Consider the following 25625-nt stretch of genomic DNA (forward strand, 5'->3'; position numbering starts at 1 on the left):
CACTTCACGGTTGCAGCCAGCCCGCCCGCCTGCCGCTATCTATAACGACGGACTCGTTAACTCCAGTCCCGCACACCAGCCGCGTGGAGGAGGAGAGAATCTTCTTCTTCCCCTCTGCATCGCCGGACACCTTTACAGCTTTTCTTTTTTTTTTTGTCATTGTTCTTCTTCTTCTTCGATCTGCCAAATACTAAATGGATACAATATGTATTGGGACCGTTTTTCTTCTTTTTATAACAGACCATCCAGTTTTTTGAGGGTAAAGATTTTTTGGTCTTTGGTGTTAGTTAGTTTTTTTTGGACACTGAAGTGAAAAGGGGTGTGGGGCGGCGCTATAGAAGGAACAGTATGTGCATAGATGGGGAGGGGGTGGCACTTCTTAATTGACGGCGAGGTAAGTTTGAGGACGTGTCCCACGCATGGGACGGGACGGGACGGGGCGGACGGTCGGGGTGGTGGTGGACTGTCGGGAGGCGCGATGACGAAAACGCAAAACACAAACGGGACAGGAAGCTGTGAACAATGATGAGCGGAGATTGGCAACACACACAGTTGTGATGATGAGTGTATTAACACAGCTGTGGGGGGGGGGCAGAGGTGAGGATGGGTAGGGTGGGTGGACTAGTGGGCAGCAATGGCCGAGCTGCGTAGATGATGTGGTGTCACTGGCTGAACTCACTGCACTTTGGGGGCAGTAACCCAGTTTCTTCTCTCTCTCTCTCTCTAGTCTGTACTGGTGTTCCTAGTCTAGGCAGGGCAGGGCATGATGGTGGTACCCAGTTAAGTACTGCAGTGGTTCTGCTCTGGGCCCACTAGGGCCCAGAGCAGAGCTCGCTCACGATCACCCCGCTAACCTCCAAGCCCACTGCCGACCGGGACTAGGAAGGAAGGAATGTGCCCCCGTCTGCCCCCCCCTCCCCTCCCACACCACCCCCCAACCCTCTATCTCTCTCTCCCCATTCGCTCACACCCCTCTCTCGGGCGGCTGTGACATTTCCTAAACAGGACGTCACACCTTGAGAGGGACCAAAAGGCTGGCTTGGTCGTATGTATGTATGTATGTACGTCCACCCAACCCGGCACCATCTTTGTACTGAGAAGAACAACCAGTCACCTCTGGTTTAAAAGCACCCCCCCCCCCCCCCCCTTCATTGCTATTCTAAACCGGCTTCTGCCTTTTTCAAACACACACACACACTCCACCGCCTCTTCTCCTGTCTGCCATTCATATAGTTCTAAAAACCACTATAGTTCTAAAAAAAAAAACATCCATTCACCCCCCGCATGCCCCCCCCCCCAAAAAAAAAACGCCCAAACACCCAAACTGCCACAGCGTTCGTTCGGCCCGCTAGCCGGCAGAGAGAAGGAGAGAGAGAGAGCAGCCGTGTTGACTTGTGGAATGTGTTGGTCCGGTGGTAAAGATTCATTAAGAGACTCACTGAACATTTCACACCACCACGCCACCAATGGCCCATTGATCCATATCACAATCACACAATCACACACACACACACACACACACACACCACGTGCACCAATAGGCAGCTGCTTGGACCCGTCACTCATGGACAGGTGAGGGTGTGTGTAAGGGGGGTGAATGGGGGTTTCGGGGGGACAGGAGGTGAGAGCGTGTGTGTGTGTGTGTGTGTGTGTGTAGGGGGGAATATATGGCTGCCCATGGGGGACAGACGGAGAGAGAGAGAGAGAGGGAGGGGGCTAGCATAGCCATGTAACACCAGGGCCAATCCACAAGTGCTGAGTGGGCATTAGCGGCCCCGCATGTGACCTATGGCCTGCCTCTGCTGCTGCTGCCGCCCTAAAGCCCAAATCCTCGCTCACAATAGCTTCCTGTTCCACTTGGATCACCCTCGTTTTGACAAACATCAGCAGGCACAGTGGCAGCGCTCCCGACACCACCACTAGTGTGGGGACACACACCAGAGACAGAGGGGGGGGGGGGGGGAGGGGAGAGAGAGAGAGAGAGAGAGAGAGAGAGAGAGAGAGAGAGAGAGAGAGAGAGGGAGGTGCATGGGGGAGGTGAGAGAGGAGAGGGCAAAGGAAAAGGGTAAGGAGATAGTGGGAATAGACTAGAGAGAAAGACAGAGAGAGAGAGAGAGAGAGAGAGAGAGAAAGTGGGAGGTGAGAATGTGTAGTATGTCAGTAGGGCCATTAAGCTGGAAGGTGCACCCCTATTCCCAGGACACAGTCAGCGACTGAGCCTCACACACACACACACGCGCGCACACACAAGACGAGGAAGAGCTCGAGGAGGGCCACGCACGACATCATCGACGAGGAGGACGCGAGAGTGAAGGAGTTCTTTTTTGGGGGGGCCGTTTTTTTTTTTTTTTTCCCACAACTACTCCCTACTCTTTTTTTTCCTCGTCCAAGCCCACTTCTTGTGGAAGACACACAAAAAAAGGGAACCACCTTCTACTGCTGAAAAAGGGAGGTGAGAGAGAGAGAGAGAGAGAGAGCGAGAGAGAGAGAGAGAGAGAGAGAGGCAGCATCCAGGCTCTATTCCTCCCTCTTATGTCTCTCCCACCCCTCTCTCCATGATCCTAATGGTTTCTCCCCCAGCCCTCTGGAGGACAGCGGGGGTCACTGGGACAAGTCGGCAACGGTATGGACCGCAACACCTCTGATACATTCGTGGGAGGGGGGGGGTTGGGGGGGGGGACCGGTGCTTTTTTAGCCTTACATGGCCAGTGAAGAGAGGGGAAAAGCCTTGAGCCTTGAAGCGCTGAACTGAATTCACGCTCAAAGTCACCTTATGGTGCATGATGAGACTGACTGCCTTTCCTGGGGAGAGAGAGAGAGAGAGATAGAGAGAGAGAGGGGGGGGGGGGGGGGGGGGGAAGAAAAGAAAAAACTACAAATGTTCTGCTAATAACTTCCTCCTTGACCTTGTGGTGTGAAAAGATGGGAGAGAGAAATGTGTGCTGCTATCTTCTTCTACAGAAATGGCCTCCTTGGAGCACATACTTCTTTATATACCCATATGAACATATGATAGCTATGGAATGTAAAGAAGTATGTATTCTTGGGTGGGTGGTGAGTCCTCGTGAATGGCCGGAGGTGGGGGGGGGGGCAGAATGTTGTTGGGACAGTTGGTGGTGGTGGTGTCTGAGGACATACAGTAATGTCATGCAGTGTGAGATTGTTTAATGTGGCTGTGATCATGGTTTGAGTGGGGAAAACGGCAGGCGTAGATGAGAGAGAGTGAGTGTGTGCGCGTGTGTGTGTGTGTGTGTGTGCGTGCGTGCGTACTGTATGGCTCATACATTAGCTATACTGTCTCTGGGCAGTGCTCACTGCAGCAATAACCGCTGTAGGGGAACTTAACTGCTTTCTCCAAACTAGCTGAGTTGGCCAATAAAATCCTCTTATCCAATCGACGTTCAGATTATCTTCTATGGCTAATATGGTATAGGATAAGAGAGGAGATAGTGGGTTGTGCATGTGTGGGTGGGGGGGCTGTAGTGTGGACGGTAGCGTGCCACTTTTAGCCATCTCCCCCCTGAATGGCGTCCGCGGCCGTGCTATGTAACAATCATCCTGCGACATCACCATATGAACAGGGCCCTTCTTTCATCGTTGGGTTTTTTTTTTTTTTTTTTTTTTTTTTTTACTGCATTACTGCGTTGAAAAAGGCGGCCCCTGGCTGCAACTTAGCCCCCCCAACTTCAGCAAAGCACAGAGAGGTATGCTAGAGCTAGAGCATGCAGCAGAAGGCCCCCCGGCCATATTAAGACCATAATCTTTTCCCTTATGGTGCCACGGCTCAGGCTGGGAGGGTGGGAGGTTAAGGTGAATCAGACTCTCGCCATCTTTTACCGCCCCTTATTATTATTATTATTATTAGTAGTAGTATTATTTTTACTTTCGAATGAAAGAGCACGTTAAGAGTTGCTGAGGAGGCAGATCAGACAGCGGGCGGGCCGACCGAGGCCACTATAGCTGCCACACACTGGCTCTGCCCCAGTGCTGTATCATATGGCCGGCCGTGTTAACCATACTGTGCGCTCCATTGTGACCCCCGCACCCCCCCCCCCCCCTCCTCCTCCCTCCCCCCAACCCTTTACCCACCCTGGCTGCCCCACATTCCCCTCCCTCGCCCCCCCCTGCTCCCCCACTCCTGGCTCTCATTGTTCGACGTTTAGCTATGCTTGCCAAATGCTTTGCTGAGGCCACATGGCAGTCAGATTAGGCCATCAAAAAAGTGACAATGCAGGATCAGGGTCAAAACTCCGGCCCCGTCAGCTGATTCTAATTGTCGACCGGGTTTCAAACAAATAAAAGGCAACAGAACAGAACAGGCACAGGGACACACACAGACAGAGAAGGGGGAGAGGTGGGGAGGTATTTTTTTTTGCATGACCTACTATTCAAATCTAGCACTTTTCACCTATTCTAAATACCTTTCAGTCCCTCTCTCTGGCCCTCCGGATCATGAGCAAGGGCCTAAGCTTGGGGTTTGAAACCCATTTGCCTTTTTAAGCATTGCTCTGCTCCCAAGTTTTTGTAGTTCAATTTTAGAGACTGTTTGAAAATGTATAAAGAGTCAAGTTATGAAACAAGTTGAATGGACGATTAATGCAAGCAAACAAGACTTTGTTTGGGCAAATCAAATTGATGTGTGGGCAGCAAAATTAGCATCACCTCCCTCTCTCTCTCTCCAATTAAAAAATTAAATAACTTTAGTTCCACTTACACTTACTTCTTTACTACCAATACACCTCGCCAGCTTGAACTGTTTTGAATCAGTTAGGTATTTATCTACAGTTGCTAATCACGCGGCTTTGCTAAACGGCAAATGATCTTGGGAGGAGGCGGTGTTACTCCAGTGCAGTGCAGCAATAGGGAAAAGTGTTGGTGCGTGCACTGTGCGCGCCACCTCAATGCTACAGCACTATTCTAATGAAAAACATGACACACTCTATTCTGAACTGATTAATATGCCGAGTGTGGCGCTGAGACTTAGTCCATTTGCCGTGCATGAGAGAGAGAAGACGTAAAGCTGAGGGAGAGATTCTTAACGGTGACAATCTGAACGCCGGTTTCACTGACATCTGAGCAGAGGAGGAGGTAAAATATATAATGTATTTTTAGGGGAAAAAAGAAAACTTTCAATCATAAAAAAAAAAAGAAAGGGAGAGAGAAATGGAGTCTGTAACCTGCTAGTCCCTTTTCAACACCATCTTTTTTTTTGCTTCAGTAAAATCCTATTTGATGCATGAAGATAAAAATAAGAGTTAACTCTTACTTATTGAGGGGGGATAAACTATTTCTGATAAGGTCAAAGAGGAGAAAGGGAGGGGAGACAGGGGACAACCCTGCCTTACTTTCCTGTGTGTGTGTGTGTGTGTGTGTGTGTGTGTGTGTGTGTGTGTGTGTGTGTCAAGACATCACAGCAGAAGTAACTATGGCCCACTCTAGTCTTGATGGGAGGCAGTTTCACCCAAACTATTGAAAATAGCCGATCTACAAGCTGTGTAGATCTACAAGCTGTGTAGATCTACAAGCTCGGCTACATTCACTACTTCTTTTCTTCCGTTTATGGAATTTCTTTAGATTTGTCTTGTATTCCTTCGTGAAGTTACTGAAAAAAACCAAATCATTGAATTTTGGTTTAGTTTGTGAACAAGTTTTGCTTTTTATTTTTTATTTTGGTGGGGGGGTATGTTTTGAAATAATTTAAAAACCAAAATTTAGGAAATAAGGGTTACCCATATAACAATGTGTCCGCCGCAACCCACAAATGGGGCCCGGGCGGGACCGGCCCAGTGTTTGGGCAAAACAAGTGTTCCACAAACCCCCGGGGGCCGCCACCCCCCTCGATAGCATTTTGGCCCTGCTGTCTGAGTGACAAACGCACAGCAGATGCTGACATTATCAAATGCTCCGTTGGTGCCTGTCATGCCCTCCATCACCCCCCCCCCCCCCTGCTTTTTTGTGCCCTGTTATGGCCAGTGGACGAGGTGAGGCTGCCCAGCCACCTGACTCTGAGCTGGTGTGTGTGTGTGTGTGTGTGTGGACTGTGTGTGTGTGTGTGTTACAAATAGCCCCGGTCCTCTGGTGTGTGCCATATCGAGCTGGCCCTGTGTTGACCTCCAGGCTGTCTACAAGCAGCCCCCGCCGTCTATCCTTCAGCTGTCGCTATATGGCCCCCGCGCTCTCCTCCCAAACTCACTTCAGCCTTTGGGTGGAATGAAGGGAGCAAAACTAATACTACTAAAACACAGCCAATAATAATGATCAAATCTGGCTCATAATTACAAATGCTTGCGTTGTACAGTAAGATTCTGGAGAGGGTGTACAAACCTAAGCAAATGTACACTCTCGGACTTACAAATGGATACATTGACACTGAGTATTTGACTTTTGTGGTACAAAATGTTGTCAAATTAACATTAGTGATGACCACCAGAGAGAAGGAAATTAAGGCGTGTGCACGTGCGTGTGTGGTGTGTGTGTGTGTACTGTGTAGCTGTGCTTTAAAAATGGAACGACCGTACGGTGTCCCGTCATCATTCTCGACGGTGTCATCTGAAATCTAGTCGCCGGGATTTAAAGACCGTTCTAAATTAGCGCTGTGAATTGACACCCCAGAGTGCTGCTTTAGGCATGCGAGTGAGAGGCATTACAGTGTGTGTGTGTGTGTGTGTGTGTGTGTGTGTGTGTGTGTGTGTGTGTGTACGAAGCATGCATGCGTGCGTGTGCACGTGTGTTGGCCGTCTTGCTGACCTGAGCAACCGGCGTTCTTGCAGCGGGGCCCATCTGTCACAGCCTGTAATTGCTACACGACTCGGGGACATTTGACTCAAGTGCACTGCCACAGATTATTATTATCCTTTTCGCGGGGAACAATTTTTCTCTCTCTCTCTCTCTCTCGCTTGTACGGGAAGGGAGTGAGAGTGTAGAATATAAACTGAGACAAAAAATGAGAGAGAGAGAAATCCCAACGAAGATGAATAGAAAGGCCTGGAAGCAAGGCAGCATAGGAGGAAGTTAGCAAAGGGGTTGATTGACTGTGGCTAGGTGCCGTATTGGCGATGGTGTGTGTCTGTGTCTGTGTGTGCGCACGTGTGTGCGTGTGTGTGCGCGTGCGTGCAGTGTGAAATGTGCACCCGTGTGTCACAGAGAGTGAGCGAAAGTGAGAGTGATGAAGTGAGCCAGAAAGTGGGACGGACAGTAAGTGAGATGGAGTTCTCGGGACTAGTCTGTGCCCATGTTAGTTAAAGGACTGGGAACCGTTTCGAACGCGGACACCCCCCCACCCCCCCATCCCTCTAAGGTGGGACGGGGCGAAGGACGTGTGACCCATTGCCTCTCTATGGCCAGTTGTTGACTCGGGACACTCGGAGACCAGTTGGGATCTTAGCAAGCACAACCAGGAGGGCCAGCCATTCCACAATGCTGTGCTAAAGCTGGTAAAATGGAACCAAATCACCTCTTGAATGGATTTGGTCCCCTTCAACCAGCTGTAGCTATGCTTTGATTACTACGGGAGATCAATTTCGCGGGAGTGAAGACGCCTCTTCCGCCCACACACCCCACGCCGTCCCGTGTCGAGCTGCCAACGACGACGATGACGACACTCGCATTTCTCAAGGACTTGTCTGGTGTGTTGTCTCTGAAATCTTGTTTCAAAAATGTTTTTACCCATTAAGGACTGGAACACATCTGTGTCACCTTAACTTTTTAACCATTTATGTAAACTTTAGCTGTTGAAAAATAGCAAATCTGCAAGCTTGTGCCACGCTACAAGCTTGCATATCTGCTATTTTTTTTTTTTTATCATGAAAATGTGTGCAAATCTTTGAATATGTATATTCTTTGTTTCACAGCAAACGTTTTTAACTCAAACATTTGCATCTTCTGTGGGGGTTCCTAGAACAACATATTTTCAGATGGGGGGGTTTGCGGGGTCAAATAGAGATAATTCTGGGGGTCTTTTTCAGAGAACTGTCATGATTTTAGAAGACATTTTTGTAGAATCTGGTCTCAGTCCTGAATGGGTTAACTAAGTGTTGATGTTCCACGTTTAATCCTGTCTGCTTTTCTTTCTTTTTGTTTTGGTAATAAAAAATAAAAAAAGACAGCTGTGAAGCCTTTCGTATCGTCAAACACCCTTTTCAGTCTCTCTGGTCTTTTGGGTTGTTGTAATTTCCCTGACTGAGCGTCGCCTCCACCCGAGGGACAGATTTGATATTCCAACCACATCAGTTTCAAAAATAGCAGGGGAGACATACTGTACGCCTTTCAGCCACACGCTGCTCACATGTCTGTATGAGAATGCAGGGGGGTGGGAGGGGGGTGTGTGTGTGTGTGTGTGTGTGTGTGTGTGTGTGGGGAACTGAGACGGAAACTACGGTGAACTGACAGTCACTGGGACGATAGCAGCAGTGGTGGGGGGGGGGGAAGTACTCAAATGTTAATACTTGAGTAAAAGTACAAACACTGCAACGTAGATGTACTCCGTTACAAGTAAAAGTGCTAAGGTATCGGCATCGAAATGTACTTAAAGTGCTAAAAGTGAAAAGTACCCATTGTGTCCCATTGTGCAGAATGTCCCATTTCAGAAGTTCTAATCCTTTGAAAATAGCTATAGATCTACATTTTTATGGGTCCCCTTATTTGTCCCTACATTTTTCATGAAATGAAAAAATCGAATAAACTCCATAGAAAAATGGAGTTTAGAAAAATGTTTATGTAGACGTGGGGAAATATCTTCACTAGTTAGGTCACACCCAATCTCTCTTTTGGGACACTGGCTAAAGACGGGGGGGAATAAAAGTGGGGGTTGCAAAAGCTGTGTGGAAACAAAAAGTCTATATCTGAGGTCAAATTAAAGAAAGGGAATTAAAGGGAAAGGAGGGGGAGAAAATAAAAGGGAATGATCCAAGTTTGGATTGAAAACTGCAGTGTACAGTACACAACACACACACACACACACACACACACACACACACTTCTCGTCTCCTCCCCTTGGAAGCCTCCTCCTGTTCTGAGACTGGACAACGACAGAGGGGGGAGAAGGACGAGAGACAGATGCACCAGCGAGCGGACAGCAGCGAAACACACAAATCACACACACACACACACACACACGTGCGCGCGCACTGCCGCAGTACAGGCAAGTCAGAAAATATGTCTCTCTGTGTTCCCTGCCACCCTGCCAAACTCTCCCTCTCCTAATTTGGCCGATGTCATCGGCCCGTGTCAAACTGACCGCTTCCGTTTTCCGTGTGATATATAACGCACAACAGAATCACATACAAACAAGACAATTTGCCTTATAGTTCAGAGATGGATGACATACAATCACTTTGTCTTCTATAGGCCGAATTCTTTCTAAATAGAACGTGTTGGGTAGAGGGAGAGCGTTTTCTAAACGGTATAAATGGCTTGTAAATGCTTAAAAGCGCCAAGGAGTATATCTATCATTATCACAGGTTTTTGGGGAGAAATTAATCCTAGTCAGTAGAATTTCTGAACGCCATCTTTTACCAATATGCATTGAATGAGTGTACCCCATGACCCTCTACGTACTAGGCCACAGCAACACAAGCCCATTGACCCTTTGTCAAGTCCCGTCCGCTGGTCGTGCCCCTCTTCGCACCCATTGGTTGCCTTTGAGGTAAAAAAAAGATCCACTACCATTGAAACAAGGTGTTTTTCAGTTGCTTCGTATTGATATTCTGTGCATTCAAATAGTTATTTTAAACTTGGTGTCATTAAAAAAGGAACATCACAGGTGCAGCATGGTGACTGCATGGGCATATCATTTGTTTGTTTTTAGTTTTATTTATTTTTTCCAAAAATAGTGTTTTAGCAAATTCAACATAAACAAGGCGGAAACAGGGCGGAACAAGGCAGAAAGAGCCTGCTGGTTAGTCAGTCAGGGACCAAACAGAAGGCTGAAAAGGGTGAATTGCGGCAGCCCAATTCAGCTTCTTAGATTAGCCTAATCTAAACAAGTGGCGTGCTTGAGCCGAGGAGGAGAGAGTGGCGGGGGGAGTAGGGGTGGACGGGGTGATAAACTCTCAATTCCACAAATGCCGGCAGCCAGCAGCGAACCAGCAGAACGCAGGCATTGAGGCCTAATTTACACTTTGTCGCACGGCTGTGTGCCGCATGCCAAAAAAAGAACACATTTTCAAGCCAACAAGGCAACGCATTGCATTTGTGTGCTTCTGCTTAGTGGTCTCTCCGCAGGCCCCCGCAACACTATGTTCCATCTAATTATGGCCCCCCTTAGGACGAGCACCATTACCACGCTGACTATTAGTTCTGCCAGAGAGAATCTGTAGTTTGGGGAATACTTGTCGTTTATTGGCATTTCAGAAACATGACGAAAAGGACATGAGCGCGACCAGGAACTCTCTCTCTCGCCCCCTTCCTCCTCCTCCTCCTCCTCCTCCCCACCAGTAGCGGAAAGTAAATAAGTACATTTACTCAAATACTGTACTTAAGTACAATTTTGAGGTATTTGTACTTTAGTATTACACATTTCCAATACTTTTACTTCTACTCCACTACATCTCAGAGCCAACATTTTTTTTTTTTACTCCACTACAATAATTAGAAAACTTTGGTTAATAGATACTTTGGAGATTTACATTTTGATTAGAAAACATACATTAACCACTTCAACCCCATGTACATACATGACCATTTGAAGATAGCAGATCTACAAGCTATCGCGATTGCATTGTGAGCTTATAGATTGGCTATTTTCAAAAGATTTTGTACACATTGTACGACTTGTAAAGTGGGACATTCTGCAATACGAGTACCATTACTTTTAGTACTTTAAGTACATTTTGATGCAGATACTTTTGTACTTATACTTGGGAGTACATTTTTAACACGGCACTACTTGTTAACGAGGTACAGTACATCTATACATTGCAGTATGGACACTTTCACTTACATAAAATATTGGGAGTACTTTCCCCCCACATCACTGCCAAGTAGCCCCCCAGGTGAAGTGATTACCGTGCAAGGACCGTCCCCAATTATTGCTGTGCGCATTAAAAGAAAGCCGAATTATAGGTCTTAAAGGGTTTTAAAAAAGAAAAGAGGGAAAAAAAAGAGGCACAGACCACCGCCACAGGGCCTGTTTGGAGGGCCCGTTTATGAGTCACGGGCTATTAATCGTATTGTTTACAGTGCTGTAGCAGCTACTGGCTTCAAGCAGCCCGAGGGGGGAGAGACACGAGAGAGGAACCAGGCTGCAGGCAGGGCAGGGCTGGGGCTGCTGTGGTTATAAACACACGCATACTGTATAGACCACAGAACGGAGCATTATGGGACGGCAGGCAGAGGGAAAGGGCCTTTTCTTTTTCTAGCCCACCGACTGACGCGTTTCAATTGTGTTATTCGCAGTGCTTTCAATTTAGCAGCCCCGCAACAGTAAAACGTAACAGCGGGGGCCCTAATTTACGAGGAATGCCATTTACACGGCGGCCTTAGCGCACTGTGTGTGTGAGAGTAATGAAGGGGGTGATGTATAGTTCAGGCTCCCAGATCAGCGGGCACCCCCCCCCTCCCCCCCAACCCCGCTGATAGAGTTGATTTGTCTCGGAGTATATTTTGGGACTCTTGTGCGTTGCGCGCGGCCAGACTCATCTGTCACCGACGGAGGGGCTCTTCCTCCTCAACGTGTCCTCCATCTTTTTACACACGCGCTGGAAGGGAAGGCCCACCCGCGCTCTCACAATGTCAAAAATACATTCACGTACACACACACACGACAGGGGCACTGCCTGGTTCCACAAACGGGGTTCCCACACATTTTTACCAATGAGTATCCAAAACTTTCCCAGAATATTTCCAGACCGATATAACAATCATTCAGTGCACTAATGAGTCTCTTTAGTCCTATGTGCAATGCCCAAAGACAGGCAGTGTAGCGACAATAAAGCATCGAATATAGAATGCTATAATTCCATTCCAATTGTCAGGCCAACCTTTTTTTCGCTACTCCACCTATTCGAGGGCCTAGGACCACGCTGCAGCACATTGTGAGCTTGTTGGAAACTCTGCACAAACTGCTAGTGTTTGATGTCGATAGCTACTTCCACCGGGGCAGAAAACAAGCCAGCTGATGGCAGCGTGGGGGAGGAGTCTCCCCTCCCGTGCTTTCAAGTGAACTGGGCCTCGTCACCGTCGCCGTCACAATGTAACAACTGGAGATGTGTCGACATGTTTTAGCCACGCCTCTCACAACTGCATATACTGTAGATACCCCGGGACATTCCGCGCCATCGTAGTTCAATCTAAAAGCGCGGCCCGTGATTGGGAACCCAACGCAAGCCTTTTATGTTGGAGCCATGAATCACACAAATCATTAAGCCTAGCTAGGCATCCACATTAGAGGGACCCCGGCCTCATATTCCTGTTCAGTGGCTAAGACTGATTCCAAGTGCCTCTTCCTGACACAGTCTCAGAGGGCACTCTTCAAGAATACCACTTTTACAGCAGGACTTCCTTTCAAGCCCTCAATCGAGAGACAACCGCCTATATGTACTAAACAAAACAAAAAAGAAAGCGGCACGACAGCTATGAACGTATTTTCACTTCAACCCAGGGACAGATTTTCAAGGGTTTTAGGACTTGGGGCCTAACCACAATATTGCGGGAGCTCGAGCGTGAAATAAAAGTAAATGGCGAGATTTGGAGAAGGTGACATACGTCTTTGTTTCTCTGAAGGCGAGATGGAGACAGACAGACAGACAGACAGACAGACAGACAGACAGACAGACAGACAGACAGACAGACAGACAGACAGACAGACAGACAGACAGACAGACAGACAGACAGACAGACAGACAGACAGACAGACAGCGTGGACTGAAGCACGGCGCACAACGACACGACGGGGGAACCCTGCAATAATAATAAAACACTGACTTCGGCACTTTTCACCTGCCAAGTCAATAACAGGGCTGAGGACTGCCATGTTGTACACACAGTGGTGGTGAAGAGGGTATGTATTGTTAAGTCCTAAGGGTGACCACTGACCAGCTCCCTATTTCCTTCTCCAATAAATTCTAGTCAGCACACGCACGCACCCGCGTGAGCACACACGCACGCGCGCACACACACACACACACACACACAAACGCACACACATACATAAGATTCATATGAAACCATAAGTGACAATATTTGTCTTCTGTCTTTGATGCTATTGCTAGCTAAAGGGGGTGGAAAAATGTAATAAATGGGGGGGGATATATATATATATATAAATGAAATAACATATACGCTTTATCGCAGGCTACTGTACCATGAAAAATGACTCCAATGCATTTCCGGGCAGCACACGGTCTCGAAATAGAATGTCAGGCACACGGGGAGCTGATTGCGGTGCAGATTATTGCCCAACACAGGCCATCTATCAGGGTATTGGTTTGGTGGAAAGGGAGGCGGGGGGCGGGGGTGGGGGGCTTTAGGGGGACGATGGGACCGGCCCAGGCTGGAGGTGGGCAGGTGCTCTCCATGGCCCTCTGACCCCAATTTAATTTGTCCTCGTGCCAGGCCAGAAGAATGTCCGAGGCGACACACACACTCTCACAGACACACACACACTCACAGACACACACTCACAGACACACACACGCGCGCACGCACACACAAAAAGCTCAGCCAAAAAGGCAGCTGTTGACTTTCCTAAAAACAAAAAAAAAAACAATCCAGTCCATAACCGTGACCCCTCAAAAACACAAATGTCCATCACCTTCAGAGGTTGATACTAGTACACACAGACAGTAGAGTCTCCATAAGCCACCCTTATAATATTCGCATGCATGCAAGACCAGAATAGCTCCATCACCACCGCGGAGCGGGAGCAGCAGCAACCAGGTGGAGCCAGAAATAGCCGTGGCCAAGGACACAAGACAGACTTCTGTTACCACTGAGCGCGGCGGCTTGCCGGCTTCAGGCTAGCCTCGCTGCTAACATGCAAAGCAATAGACCGGCATTAACCCATTCAGGCCTGACGTCGAAATTAAAAAAAAAAAAAAGTTTTCTAAATCATGACAATGTTCGGAAAGATTTGAGGCACATTTTAACGATTTAAAAAAAATAGCAGACCTACAAGTTCATAGCGCGCCACTCGGTGGCGCGCTATGAGCTTGTAGATCTGCTATTTTTCAATAGTTAAATTATAACATAATGTTTAAAACGCTAACGCTAACGTGACATGGATGCGTTCCAGGTATCAATGGATTAACCCATTTAGACCTGCGGGACGATTCTACAAATGCCTTCTAAATCCTGAGAGTTTTCTGGGAAAACCCTATGTTTCCATGTCAGCGGTTTTCAAACATTTTCATGTCAAGGACCCCCAAAAATATATGTAATAATTGGCCGCCGACCCCCCCCCACCTGAAAATATGTTGTTCCAGGGACCTCACGAGAAGCAATAAAAACGTTCACTCTGAAAACATATATATTCAAAGATTTGCGCCGCATTGTCACAATGTTTCAAAAATTGCAGATCTACAAGCTCGTAGCGCTTGTAGATCTGCTATTTTTCAATCGCTAAAGTATAACATAATGCTATAAACACCAAAAGGGGTTCCCGTCTAAAATGGGTTAACAGTAAAATAAACGAATGAACTTCAAGGACTATTAGGTACACCGTACTGCAAAAAAAAGTACTATTTGACAGATGCTTTCGGCGCCTCACAGGTAGTCCTAATGTCAATGTGAGTCCATACCATCTGGTGCAGAGACAGATGAAGCCTGTAGGCTTCTAGCTTGAGCCCAAAATGAATGGAACAAAAGGAACAGGGAACGCCAGAGAATCAGTCTAAATGCAACATTTTTATGCAAGATATGAGAGTCAGTGCTAATCCTCTCGGGATCATTTGGGGCATAAGAACAGTTGGCATTGACCTATAGGGCAGGCATTGACCACCAAAACTTCATCTTTACATGCTGTGTTACTCCAAAATGTGACCATTTGGTTTGCATTGTTACACAAATGAAAATGTACATTATTTCTTCAGGTTTACCAAACACATTGTGCTTTTTGTTCATTTTCAGAATGACAAGCCCATATCAGGGAGAAATGAGGGTCGAGCATGTTTTCCTTACAGCGAAAACCTGCCGTCTTGCAATCTACAAAAAGCAATGATCTCTTTCTCAAACTCTACTCCAACGTTCTGTGGGGAAGTGATGAGCATAATTTCACTCCGATCACAGTTTCTACTTCTTGCTAGCGTGTAATTAACCCATTTTGGGCGGGAACCCCTTTTGGTGTTAGCATTATGTTATGCTTTAGCTATTGAAAAATAGCAGATCTACAAGCTCGTAGCGCGCCACCGAGTGGCGCTCTACGAGCTTGTAGAGTCTGCTATTTTTGAAAAATCGCAGAACGACTGACATAGAAACATAGCTTTTTTCAGAAAACTCTCAGGATGTAGAAGACATTTTTTTGAATCTGATCTCAGGTCAAAATGGGTTAAAATTGAAGTGTATTATTTCCCCAGCCTGATTGGGGTACGGACTGACATAAGAATGAACCGAGCGCTGTGTTGTTCGACAAGATTTGAAATGAAAGCTCCTCGGGGCCCCAATGTAACCTAGAAAGATCATACATAATGATACAAAACTATGAATATTTATGCTGCTTTTGGGGCTACATATTTACATTGCTTTTGGGGCTGCGTATGATAAAGTAAAGCAACTAAAGCAGCCAAATGCTGTGAATGGTTGTGCCATTGGATTGTGTCGTTGGATTCTCTACTATCCACTGGCTCCCAAACTTTTTAGCCCGTGACACAAAAGATAAATGTGATGTCTCCCCCAGGACCCAAACTATGGTGAAAATAGCAGATCTACAAGCTTGTAGATCGTCCATTTTCACTATTTGTTAAACATTTGTAATTCATGGGATTATCTATCTATCTATACATGCACCATGTCGTCTGTACATCTGTAATCTACGCAACTCGAGAACTGTTGTGAGTGGTGATGTACTGTAATGGTACTGTACCGCCCTCCTCCCTGGCCTGTGTGTGTGTGTGTGTGTGTGTGTGTGTGTGTGTGTGTGTGTGTGTGTGTGTGTGGCTGCTCAACAGTGCCATCCAGTGGTATTGGCGTGGTACTTCCGTGCTCATACACAGACACACACACACACTTTTAGGAGTGGTTAGCACCACTTAATAATATTAATTCAAAACCAAAATGTGTGAAACCAAAAAAAAAATGAAAGGGACCCATACATTTTTTTGTTTGTGACCCACAAATGTGTCCCGTCGACCCAGGGCTCCATCTTGCGCCACCCCTTAGCCCTTATCCCTAAACTTATGCCATTTTTGTACTATTTTGAATAACATTTTTAAAATAGTTCAACAATAGCCGATCTACATCGACACGTTTTTCTATTTTTCAAAATAGTAAAAAAAAGTGGCAAATACGTTTAGGGGAAAATGGGTAAGCGGGTGTGGCGCAAGATAAGATATTAGCCCCCCCAGTGTTTGGGGAAAACAGCAGCACACTAATGTATTCCAGCGAACAGACACCATAGTCTAACCAACATTAGCATTGCCTGGTAGGCCTCGTTTGGACAGTGAAGCAAAACACAGCCTTAGACACCCTCTTGATTTAGATTTATTATGCACGGTGGTGGTGTTGAGTCGACACGCACGCACGCACGCACGCACGCACGCACAAAGTCAGTCATTCCGTCCAGAGGATGACTGAGCAGCTACAGCATTAGCGCTCCACTGTGGCCGCAGGCAATAGACGCTCAAAAGGAATAACCAATGTATGCATGGATTAAGCCTTTCTGGACGGACGGGAACCCATTTTGGTGTTTTAATTAAGCATTATGTTATAGCTATTAGCTATTGAAAAATAGCAGATCTACAAGCTCGTAGCACGGCACAGAGTGCCGTGCTACGAGCTTGTAGATCTTTTTGGAAAAAAAAATGAAAATGTGGCGCAAATCTTTGAATATATTTGCTTCAGAGCGAACGTTTTTAACTCAAATCTTTGCTTCTGGGGGGGTCCCTGGGACAACATATTTGCAGATGGGGGTCGGCGGCCAATTATATATATTTTTGGGGGGGGGGACATGAAAATGTTTGAGAAAAAGACTGGCATAGAAACATGGTTTTTTTCCAGAAAACCGTCATGATTTAGAAGGCATTTGTAGAATCGTCCTCAGGTCTAAATGGGTTAAAAGCTAAATAAACTCTCACGACTGAAAAATGGTTGCTAGGGCCGAGTCCTAATATGCCATTTGTGAAACAGCGTGAAAGGAGCCACCACACACACTAGCGCCGTGTGTCCTACACACTTAACCCATTTTGACCTGAGATCAGATTCTAAAAATGTCTTCTACATCCTGACAGTTTTCTGAAAAATCTATGTTTCTATGTCAGTCGTTCTTCGATTTTTCAAAAAATAGCAGACCTACAAGCTCATAGCGCGCCACTCGGTGGCGCGCTATGAGCTTGTAGATCTGCTATTTTTCAATAGCTAAAGCATAACATAATGCTAACACCAAAAGGGGTTCCCGCCCAAAATGGGTTAACACCATATGTCAAATGATGACGTTTTGGTAGCCATATTCAGCTGACCGGTTGAAGAAATTGCAGATCGAGTCGTTAACGATTGCGGTTATGAACTATCAGAGATCATTAGGGTTTTCTGGAAGACTGAATTAACCAATAACCGAAAAGAGGCTACCTACAAGCTTGTAGATCCAAATGACCGAAATCAAGCCGTGGCGACTGAGAACTTTTATCCATGTGTATGCTAGCGTTTTGTTTTGTGAGCTGCTATGGCAGAAGAAGAAGAAAAAACGAATCAACAGGAACATTTTAAAAAGCATTCACGTTGTTTGAACATCGACGATCGTTTGTCTCTTCAAATGTTATTTATTGTTTTCTCTACCGGTGCAATGTCCTACTAAAAAAAAAGATAAATGTGTACCTGGAGAGCTTTTGTGGGGCACTTGGGGATCTTCTGTCTGTTTAATATGACTTTAGTTTACTTTGGATTCAGGCTCGGTTGTGTAAAGAGATTTTCGACAAACACCCCAAGGCTGAATAATAAACTAAACGTGAAATACAAAATCTGCGGCGGTGCAACTGCCACAAACACACCAGAAAAATTATGTACAAAAGGAGCATTTATAGAGCGTGTTTATGCAAAACACTTTACAGTGTGCAGTGCTCTATACTGTACATTCACACAAACATTTGTATGCCCATTTCCTACACCAGAGAACTGGTGTGGCCAATCGGGACACGGTATGCAATATGGGCGGGCTTTGGTACAGTGACGTTCAATGCTTGAGACCGTGACTGACAGTAGCTCTGACCAATTGCGTCAAAGAGAAAATGTTTGAACCCGCCCCCCGGGAAACAAGATCCATACACAGCATCTCCAGACTCAAATACCACACGACAGTGTGATTTGTCTGGCTTATTAGCCAGGCTACCATGGGGCAGGAGCCCATCTCCTGTTTCTGTAGCGCGAGGCATCTTGTTGTACAAGTACACCCCCTGGACACGACGCTAGTATGTCGCAGGGACTTATACCCCCCCAATCCAACCATTGATGCTGAGTAGTGAGTGCCAAGCAGGGAGGCACTGGGTCCCAGAGTTGTTGGTATGACCCGGCCCGGGGATCGAACCCCCGACCTCCCAGTCCCAGGGCGGACACTCTAACCACAAGGCCACTGAGCCGGTATAATTAAAGTGTGATCCACAGTAATAAATAAATAAATCACCAGGCTCTGAAACAACATTGTCTGGATACAATCCAAGTCATTACACCCAAACCATATGAAAGTGAAAGCACAGAGGAACTCTTCCTCCACAGACTCCTTCTACAGAACCAGTGATGTAAATGGGTTTTCAACGTAATGGTGCTCTTTCAGATGAGTAGACATTAAATGAGTATGGTACCGAGCACAGTATTGCATCCCAGGACCATAGACATATATACATAGACGCCTCATTTGCCGCTGCAGTTCATTGGAGCGACGTGTATCCCAATGAAGGCGGAAGTGCAGTGCTGAAGGCTTTTTTTTTTTAAACAAATCTTTATAACAGTCATGACAATATACATTACAAAACAAGACAAACAAACAAACACAAACAACAAAGTTATTAACAATACAACATCAGAGCCAGGGGGGATTAGATTACTAACAGAAAACATTAAAAGAGTGAACACAAAGCAACAGTTCTCCGCAGCTTTCTTATTTAGAAGTGCTGAAGGCATTTGCTGAAGGCGACTGCGTCGCTGCCCGAGTGACGTCACTCATGTGAATCCTCCATGTCTCTCGCTGTCACTCAAGTGACTACTGGCCAATCACAGCGCGTCTTTTCCGGGACTTATGTTACGCACGCGGAAGCTTGACAAGCTTCCGCTTTGCTTCCGCTATTCTTCGCAAGGAATGTCGGGAAAATAGTGCCTTCAATTTTGACACACGCCTCAGAGCCGGAAGGGGCGTCTATGTATATATGTCTATGCCCAGGACTCCCGGAGGGTGACATGATTGCGTCCTCTCTCATTTTAGTGAGTCTGAAGGATGCAGGACGCAAGGCTATTTGCATCACTGGGAACCAAACCATTTCCCGGCTCCACTTCACAGCCAGGGTGGAATGGACCATGTGCACACACACACACACACACACGGAATAGGTCTTCCTAATAGTTCCGGGTCGCTTCCCTACTTCCTTGTCACCAAGGCGTGAATCTATTCTACGTCCGAGCATAGACATGGTAACGCCCCGCCTGCCTCTGATTGGCCTACCGACACAGCCCGTCTTGCCCCCATGGTCTCACCAGATTGTCCTCCAAGAATGACAGCTTGGCAGGCGCGACAGAATGCAGCCTTGTAAGTAACTAACTTGTAACTTTTGTTTTTGTAGAAGAGGCAAACTAATGTTGTTTATGCCGTTTGCTTTGATTGAATTGAATTGTGTTCTAAATAAACTGTTAGTGTTGATTATATTGCGCATGAATCTAATTATAGTAAACGAATACTATTATACTAAAAAAGATAAATAATCAAGGGAAAAGAGACCTTACAGTAAAATAATGTTTCAAGTTTACACATACTGTACAAATAAATTATACAATAATAATCAACACACTTTATTTAAAACACACAATCAATTATTCCATCAAAGCAAACGACATAAAACAATATTATTTTGTAGAAGTTTGCCTCGTCTACAAAAACAAAAGTTACAGTCTGTCATTCTCTTGTATTATATCGTACTTGTATTATTTATTTATTTCCCACCACGGAGTAACCTTGCGGCAGACTATGTATCCTCCACCTCGGAGGAAACTGGTGCGGCCAATCAGAGGCAGGCGGGGCGTTACCATGTCTATGCTCGGACGTAGAAAAGAGTCACGTGTTACCAATGACACCAATTAATCCATTGAGACCTGGAACGCATCCATGTCACGTTAGCGTTTAACCACATTAACCATTAACCCATTTTGGGGCGGGAACCCCTTTTGGTGTTTTAAACATTATGTTATAATTTAGCTATTGAAAAATAGCAGATCTACAAGCTCATAGCGCGCCACCGAGTGGCGCGCTATGAACTTGTAGGTCTGCTATTTTTGAAAAATCGTTAAAATGTGCCTCAAATCTTTCAGAAAATTGTCATGATTTAGAAAACTTTTTTTTTAAAGTTTCGACGTCAGGCCTGAATGGGTTAAGGCTCTGTCCCATTTAGTGTGCAGTGCTTCTCAAACTATTTTAATTTCAAGGACCCCCCCCCCCCCCCCCAATAACTCTGAGAGTGTATGAATGGAACCGGAACGCTCTCAAGAGTTACACAGCCGTACCAGGGGGGCCCATTTGGAATCCACTCAAGGACACTTTGAGACCCACTGGGGTAGCAGCCACTAGCCAGAGTGTGAGACCCACTGGGGTATAGCCACTAGCCAGAGTGTGAGACCCACTGGGGTATAGCCACTAGCCAGAGTGTGAGACCCACTGGGGTAGCAGCCACTAGCCAGAGTGTGAGACCCACTGGGGTATAGCCACTAGCCAGAGTGTGCCAACATGCAACAATAGCAGCACCACCCGACTCTGGAAGTTCTTTCCAAAATGGCGTGTCTAATGTGCATAGAGCGGATGGTCAGAGGTGACACAGCAGCAGCAGTGGGGGGGTGATTATGGTAAGGTCGTGTTGTCTCCTACCTGGGGTTCCCGCGCAGCGCCGCATGGTGCAGGGCGTTGAAGCCGTTGTTATTGGTGATGGTGACGTCTGCGCCGGCCTCCAGCAGCACCGACAACATGTCGTCCCGCTTCTTGCTGATGGCGTCGTGCAGGGGCGTGTCACCCTCAGAGTCCTGCAGGGGGGGGGGGGGGGGGTAAATTAACCCATTTAGGACTGACACCAGATTCTACAAAATGTATTTTAAATCCTGACAGTTTTTTGAAAAACCCTGTTTCAATATGAGGGGTCTCAAACTATTTCATGTCAAGGGCCCCAAAATGTGTTTGGCCACCAAATCCCATCTGAAAAGATATTGTCCCAGGGACCGCCCCAGAAGCAAAGATTTGAGTTAAAAACGTTTTGCTGTGAAAGAATATATGGTTTTTCAAAAGCACCGAGTGCCACGCTACGAGCTTGTAGATCTGCTATTTTTCAATAGCTAAAGTCAAACATAATGCTTAAAACACCAAAAGGGGTTCCTGTCCTGCGACGCATTGTGAGCTTGTAGATCTGCTATTTTCAAAAGATACACGTATACATTTGAAAAACTTGTGAAATGGGACATTCTGCATAAATGAGCACTTTTACTTTTGGTACTTTAAGTACATATTGATACCAATACTTCAGAATTCCGAACTTTTACTTGTAACGTAGTAGTATAAGTAAAATATGCGAGTGATTTTTCCACCACTGGCTAAATGTGTGGAACTTAAAGTGTTAACATTAGGTGCAATGGCCTATCTTTAGGCCTACCAATATTATTCATATCTTAATGCTGCTATTTAAGCTCAATTGGTAGCTTTTAGGAAGGCCACTCGATAAGCCCCTTTGGGTTTTTTTGGCACTTCCGGCACATCATGTATGTAACTAATCTCGTTTCTTACTGAAGTATTGCTATCTTTTTTCTTTCATTTCACCATATTGTTGTTATTATGTACACATGTGCAAATAAACTAAACTAAACTAGTAAGACGCGCAAGCGCGAGAAGCGAACGCAGCTCGTAAATTGCAATAACAATTAGAATAAATTACGTACTTTAAGGTTATTTATTTTTTCTTTATGTTTTTTTTTAAAGTTTTTTTTGTAAGTTTGTTTTGTAAGGTTTTTCTTTTTAAGTTAAGTTTTTTTTTAAGTTAAGTTTTTGTGTGTGTGTGTGTGTGTGTGTGTGTGTGTGTGTGTGTGTGTGTTTTGTGTGCGATACAGCTGCGCCCTCTGGTGGCGGGCCGGTGGTGTTACAGCGTGACACACACAGACACACAGACAGACAGTTTAGGCCAGCTTCTATAGTTAGTGCTCACTGCATTCGCAACTAATGAGCTGGGATGGGTCTCTGTACCTGCAGGCTGGGGTGGCAGCCCAGATCCAGCAGGGTTTTGACCACCTGCAGGTGGCCCTTGTTGACGGCGATGTGCAGCGGCGTCTGCCGGCGCTTGTTGCGGGCGTTCAGGTCGGCCCCGCCCCGCTGCAGCACCTCGATGACCGAGCCCTCGTCGCCGAACGCCGCGTGGTGCACCGCCCGGTCGCCGTCCTTGTCCTGGGGAGGACGGTCACACAAAGACACCAGAATGACATTGCACTCGAACTGGGATTCTACAATATGTTCTTCTAAATCCTGAGAGTTTTCTGAAAAACCTGTGTTTCTATGTCAGCGGTGCTCAAACCCTTTCATGTCAAGAACTGCCAGAATTATCTGTATTTGACCGCGGACCCCCATCTGAAAATATTGTGTTCCTGTGACCAAGCAAATATTTGAGTTAATTTGAGTTATTCATTTTCAAGATAAAAAAAAAAAAAGCAGATCTACAAGCTCATAGTGCGGCACAGAGTACTGCGCTATGAGCTTGCAGATCTGCTATTTTTCAACAGTTAAGTTTAAAATAATGGTTAAAAGCTAAGGTGACATGGATGCGTTCCAGGTCTTAAAACCACATTTTCACTTCCATGATATGAAAACTGCTTCCAGCCCAAGATGTAGTCTGTGTGCAGAGGGGGTGCAAACTATCTCCGCTGACTAATAATAATAATAATAATAATAAAACTTTATTTGTATAGCACCTTTCATGACATGAAATGCAGCTCAAAGTGCTTTACAGAGCAATGAAGAGAGAAAAAAAAGAAAAAGAAGAAAAGCAAGGCATACACATTAAAAAAACAAGAGCAGTAATGCAATACAGTGAGGACATGAATAACAAAAGAAATTAAAAAAACAAATCAATACTAAGAAGAATCGAATGGCGTGGATGATAAGAGCGAGTGGGAACATTGAGGAAGACAGAAGCCCTTTTTTGAGCGGTGCTAGCCACTGCGATGAGTGACTATGTGCGTCCGTCTGTATACCTCAGCCTCCAGGTCCACGCTGTGTTTGAGCAGCAGCTTGAGCACGTCCACGTGTCCGTTCTGACTGGCCGCCTGCATGGCCGTGTGGCCGGCACACTGCCCGTTCACCTGCAAACACACACACACAACAGTCACACACACACACTATACGAGTCTGTCTGGGTGCATGACGTGTTTGGTCCGACGTACTAACAGTCCGACAGGGACGAGTCCAACACCCTAACCCAAAACCTAAACCCAACCTCACAGGAAGCCACGGGTTAGTTTTAACCTGCCACGCATGGCGGGAGCCACGGGTTAGTTGTAACCTGCCACGGGTTGGTTTTAACCTGCCGTGGGTTAGTTTTAACCTGCCACGCATGGCGGGAGCCACGGGTTAGTTGTAACCTGCCGTGGGTTAGTTTTAACCTGCCACACATGACAGGAGCCACGGGTTAGTTGTAACCTGCCACAGATTGGTTTTAACCTGCCGTGGGTTAGTTTTAACCTGCCACACATGACAGGAGCCACGGGTTAGTTGTAACCTGCCACGGATTGGTTTTAACCTGCCGTGGGTTAGTTTTAACCTGCCACGCATGGCGGGAGCCACGGGTTAGTTGTAACCTGCCACACATGGCGGGAGCCACGGGTTAGTTGTAACCTGCCACACATGGCGGGAGCCACGGGTTAGTTGTAACCTGCCACGGGTTGGTTTTAACAGGCCACGCATGTCGAGCGACGGTGTTGTTGGACTAATGCCTGTCGGACTGTATGTATGTCTAACCAACGTCAGCACACCTGTCTGTCTGCCTATCTGTGTGTGTGTCTGTGTGTGTGTGTTCGTGCACTTGTGTTTGTCGATGTGAAGCAGCAGCATTTTATGTCGATCCACAAAACTAGCTGTTCACCTGGAGCACCACCAGCGTAGTAAGTGGCTGGGCGCGCGCGCGCGTGCGCGTGTGCGTGTGTGTGTGCGTGTGTGTGTGCGTGCGTGTCATTGCTAACTGCAGCACTGCAATAACTCAGAGCATAAATATTAATGCGGACTCCTTTGGGAGTCTCGAGACGTCTCTTGTCCTGGCCTGGCCCGGATCACTTGGCCAGGCCCGGTGTGCTCGGCTTTAAGAAAATCATTCTATTGAAAGGCGCTAGGGCACCTGGCCAGCCCTCAGCACACCCACCCCCACACACACACACACACACACACACACACACGTGGAAAAAGTACTCAAATGTTTTACTTGCCAATATAGAAATACTCCGTTACAAGTAGAAGTCTGGAATTCAAAATGTACTTGAAAGTAGAGAAGTATTGGCCTCAAAATGTACTTAAAGTACCAAAAGTAAAAAGTACTCATTGTGCAGAATGTCCCATTTTAACAAATTAATTGCTTCTGCTGATCTACAAGCTTGCTTGTAGATCTGCTATTTCCAAATGGCCGAAATGTATATAGGGCTGAAGTGGATAATGTATGTTTTGTAATAATAATCAAACTAACTTGTATCTAAAGTTTATATATTTCTAAATAAATGTAGTGGAGTAAAAGTACAATATTTGCCAGTGGAGTAGAAATAAAAGTATTGGAAATTGGACATCCAGTAAAGTACAAATACATCAAAACTGTACTTAAGTACAGTATTTACTTAAGTAAATGTACTTAGTTACTTTCCACCGCACGCACGCACGCACACACACACAGACGCACGCACCCACCCACCCTCCCTCACTCAGGTTTTGCAAAATGTTCAGGTGGCTTAGACCAGGGGTTCTCAACCCGTGGGTCGCGACCCCTCGGGGGGGTCGCCAAATTATTTTAGGGGGTCCCCAAATTATTAAAAAAAAAAAATAAGTTATTTTTTTTTAAATTCACGATTTTTCAAAAATAGCAGACCTACAAGCTCATAGCGCGCCACTCGGTGGCGCGCTATGAGCTTGTAGATCTGCTATTTTTAAATAGCTAAATTATAACAATGCTTAAAACACCAAAAGGGGTTCCCGCCCAAAATGGTTTAAGGTTATTGTAGCAGTCAATTTATATTGGGGGTCGGGAGGGGGCGGGGCGGGGGTCCCGAGACGTTGCCAA

General features: G+C 46.2%; 1 protein-coding gene and 1 long non-coding RNA gene across 2 annotated transcripts in view; one reads left to right on the plus strand and one right to left on the minus strand.

The window, feature by feature from the left end:
• mib1 (MIB E3 ubiquitin protein ligase 1) overlaps nt 1-25625 on the minus strand; it is an 84680-nt gene that overhangs the window by 22313 nt on the left and 36742 nt on the right. The window contains 4 exon segments of the mRNA XM_079530358.1: nt 418-463; nt 21206-21357; nt 22562-22759; nt 23563-23670. Of these exon segments, the coding sequence (XP_079386484.1) occupies nt 418-463; nt 21206-21357; nt 22562-22759; nt 23563-23670 (504 nt within the window).
• On the plus strand, nt 5682-8077 carry LOC306912483. The gene is made up of 2 exons (XR_013788389.1): nt 5682-6670; nt 6705-8077. It is a non-coding gene; the product is annotated as an uncharacterized lncRNA (long non-coding RNA).

The sequence above is a fragment of the Electrona antarctica genome (assembly GCF_951216825.1).
Source record: "Electrona antarctica genome assembly, chromosome: 19".
Classification (NCBI taxonomy): Eukaryota; Metazoa; Chordata; class Actinopteri; order Myctophiformes; family Myctophidae; genus Electrona; species Electrona antarctica.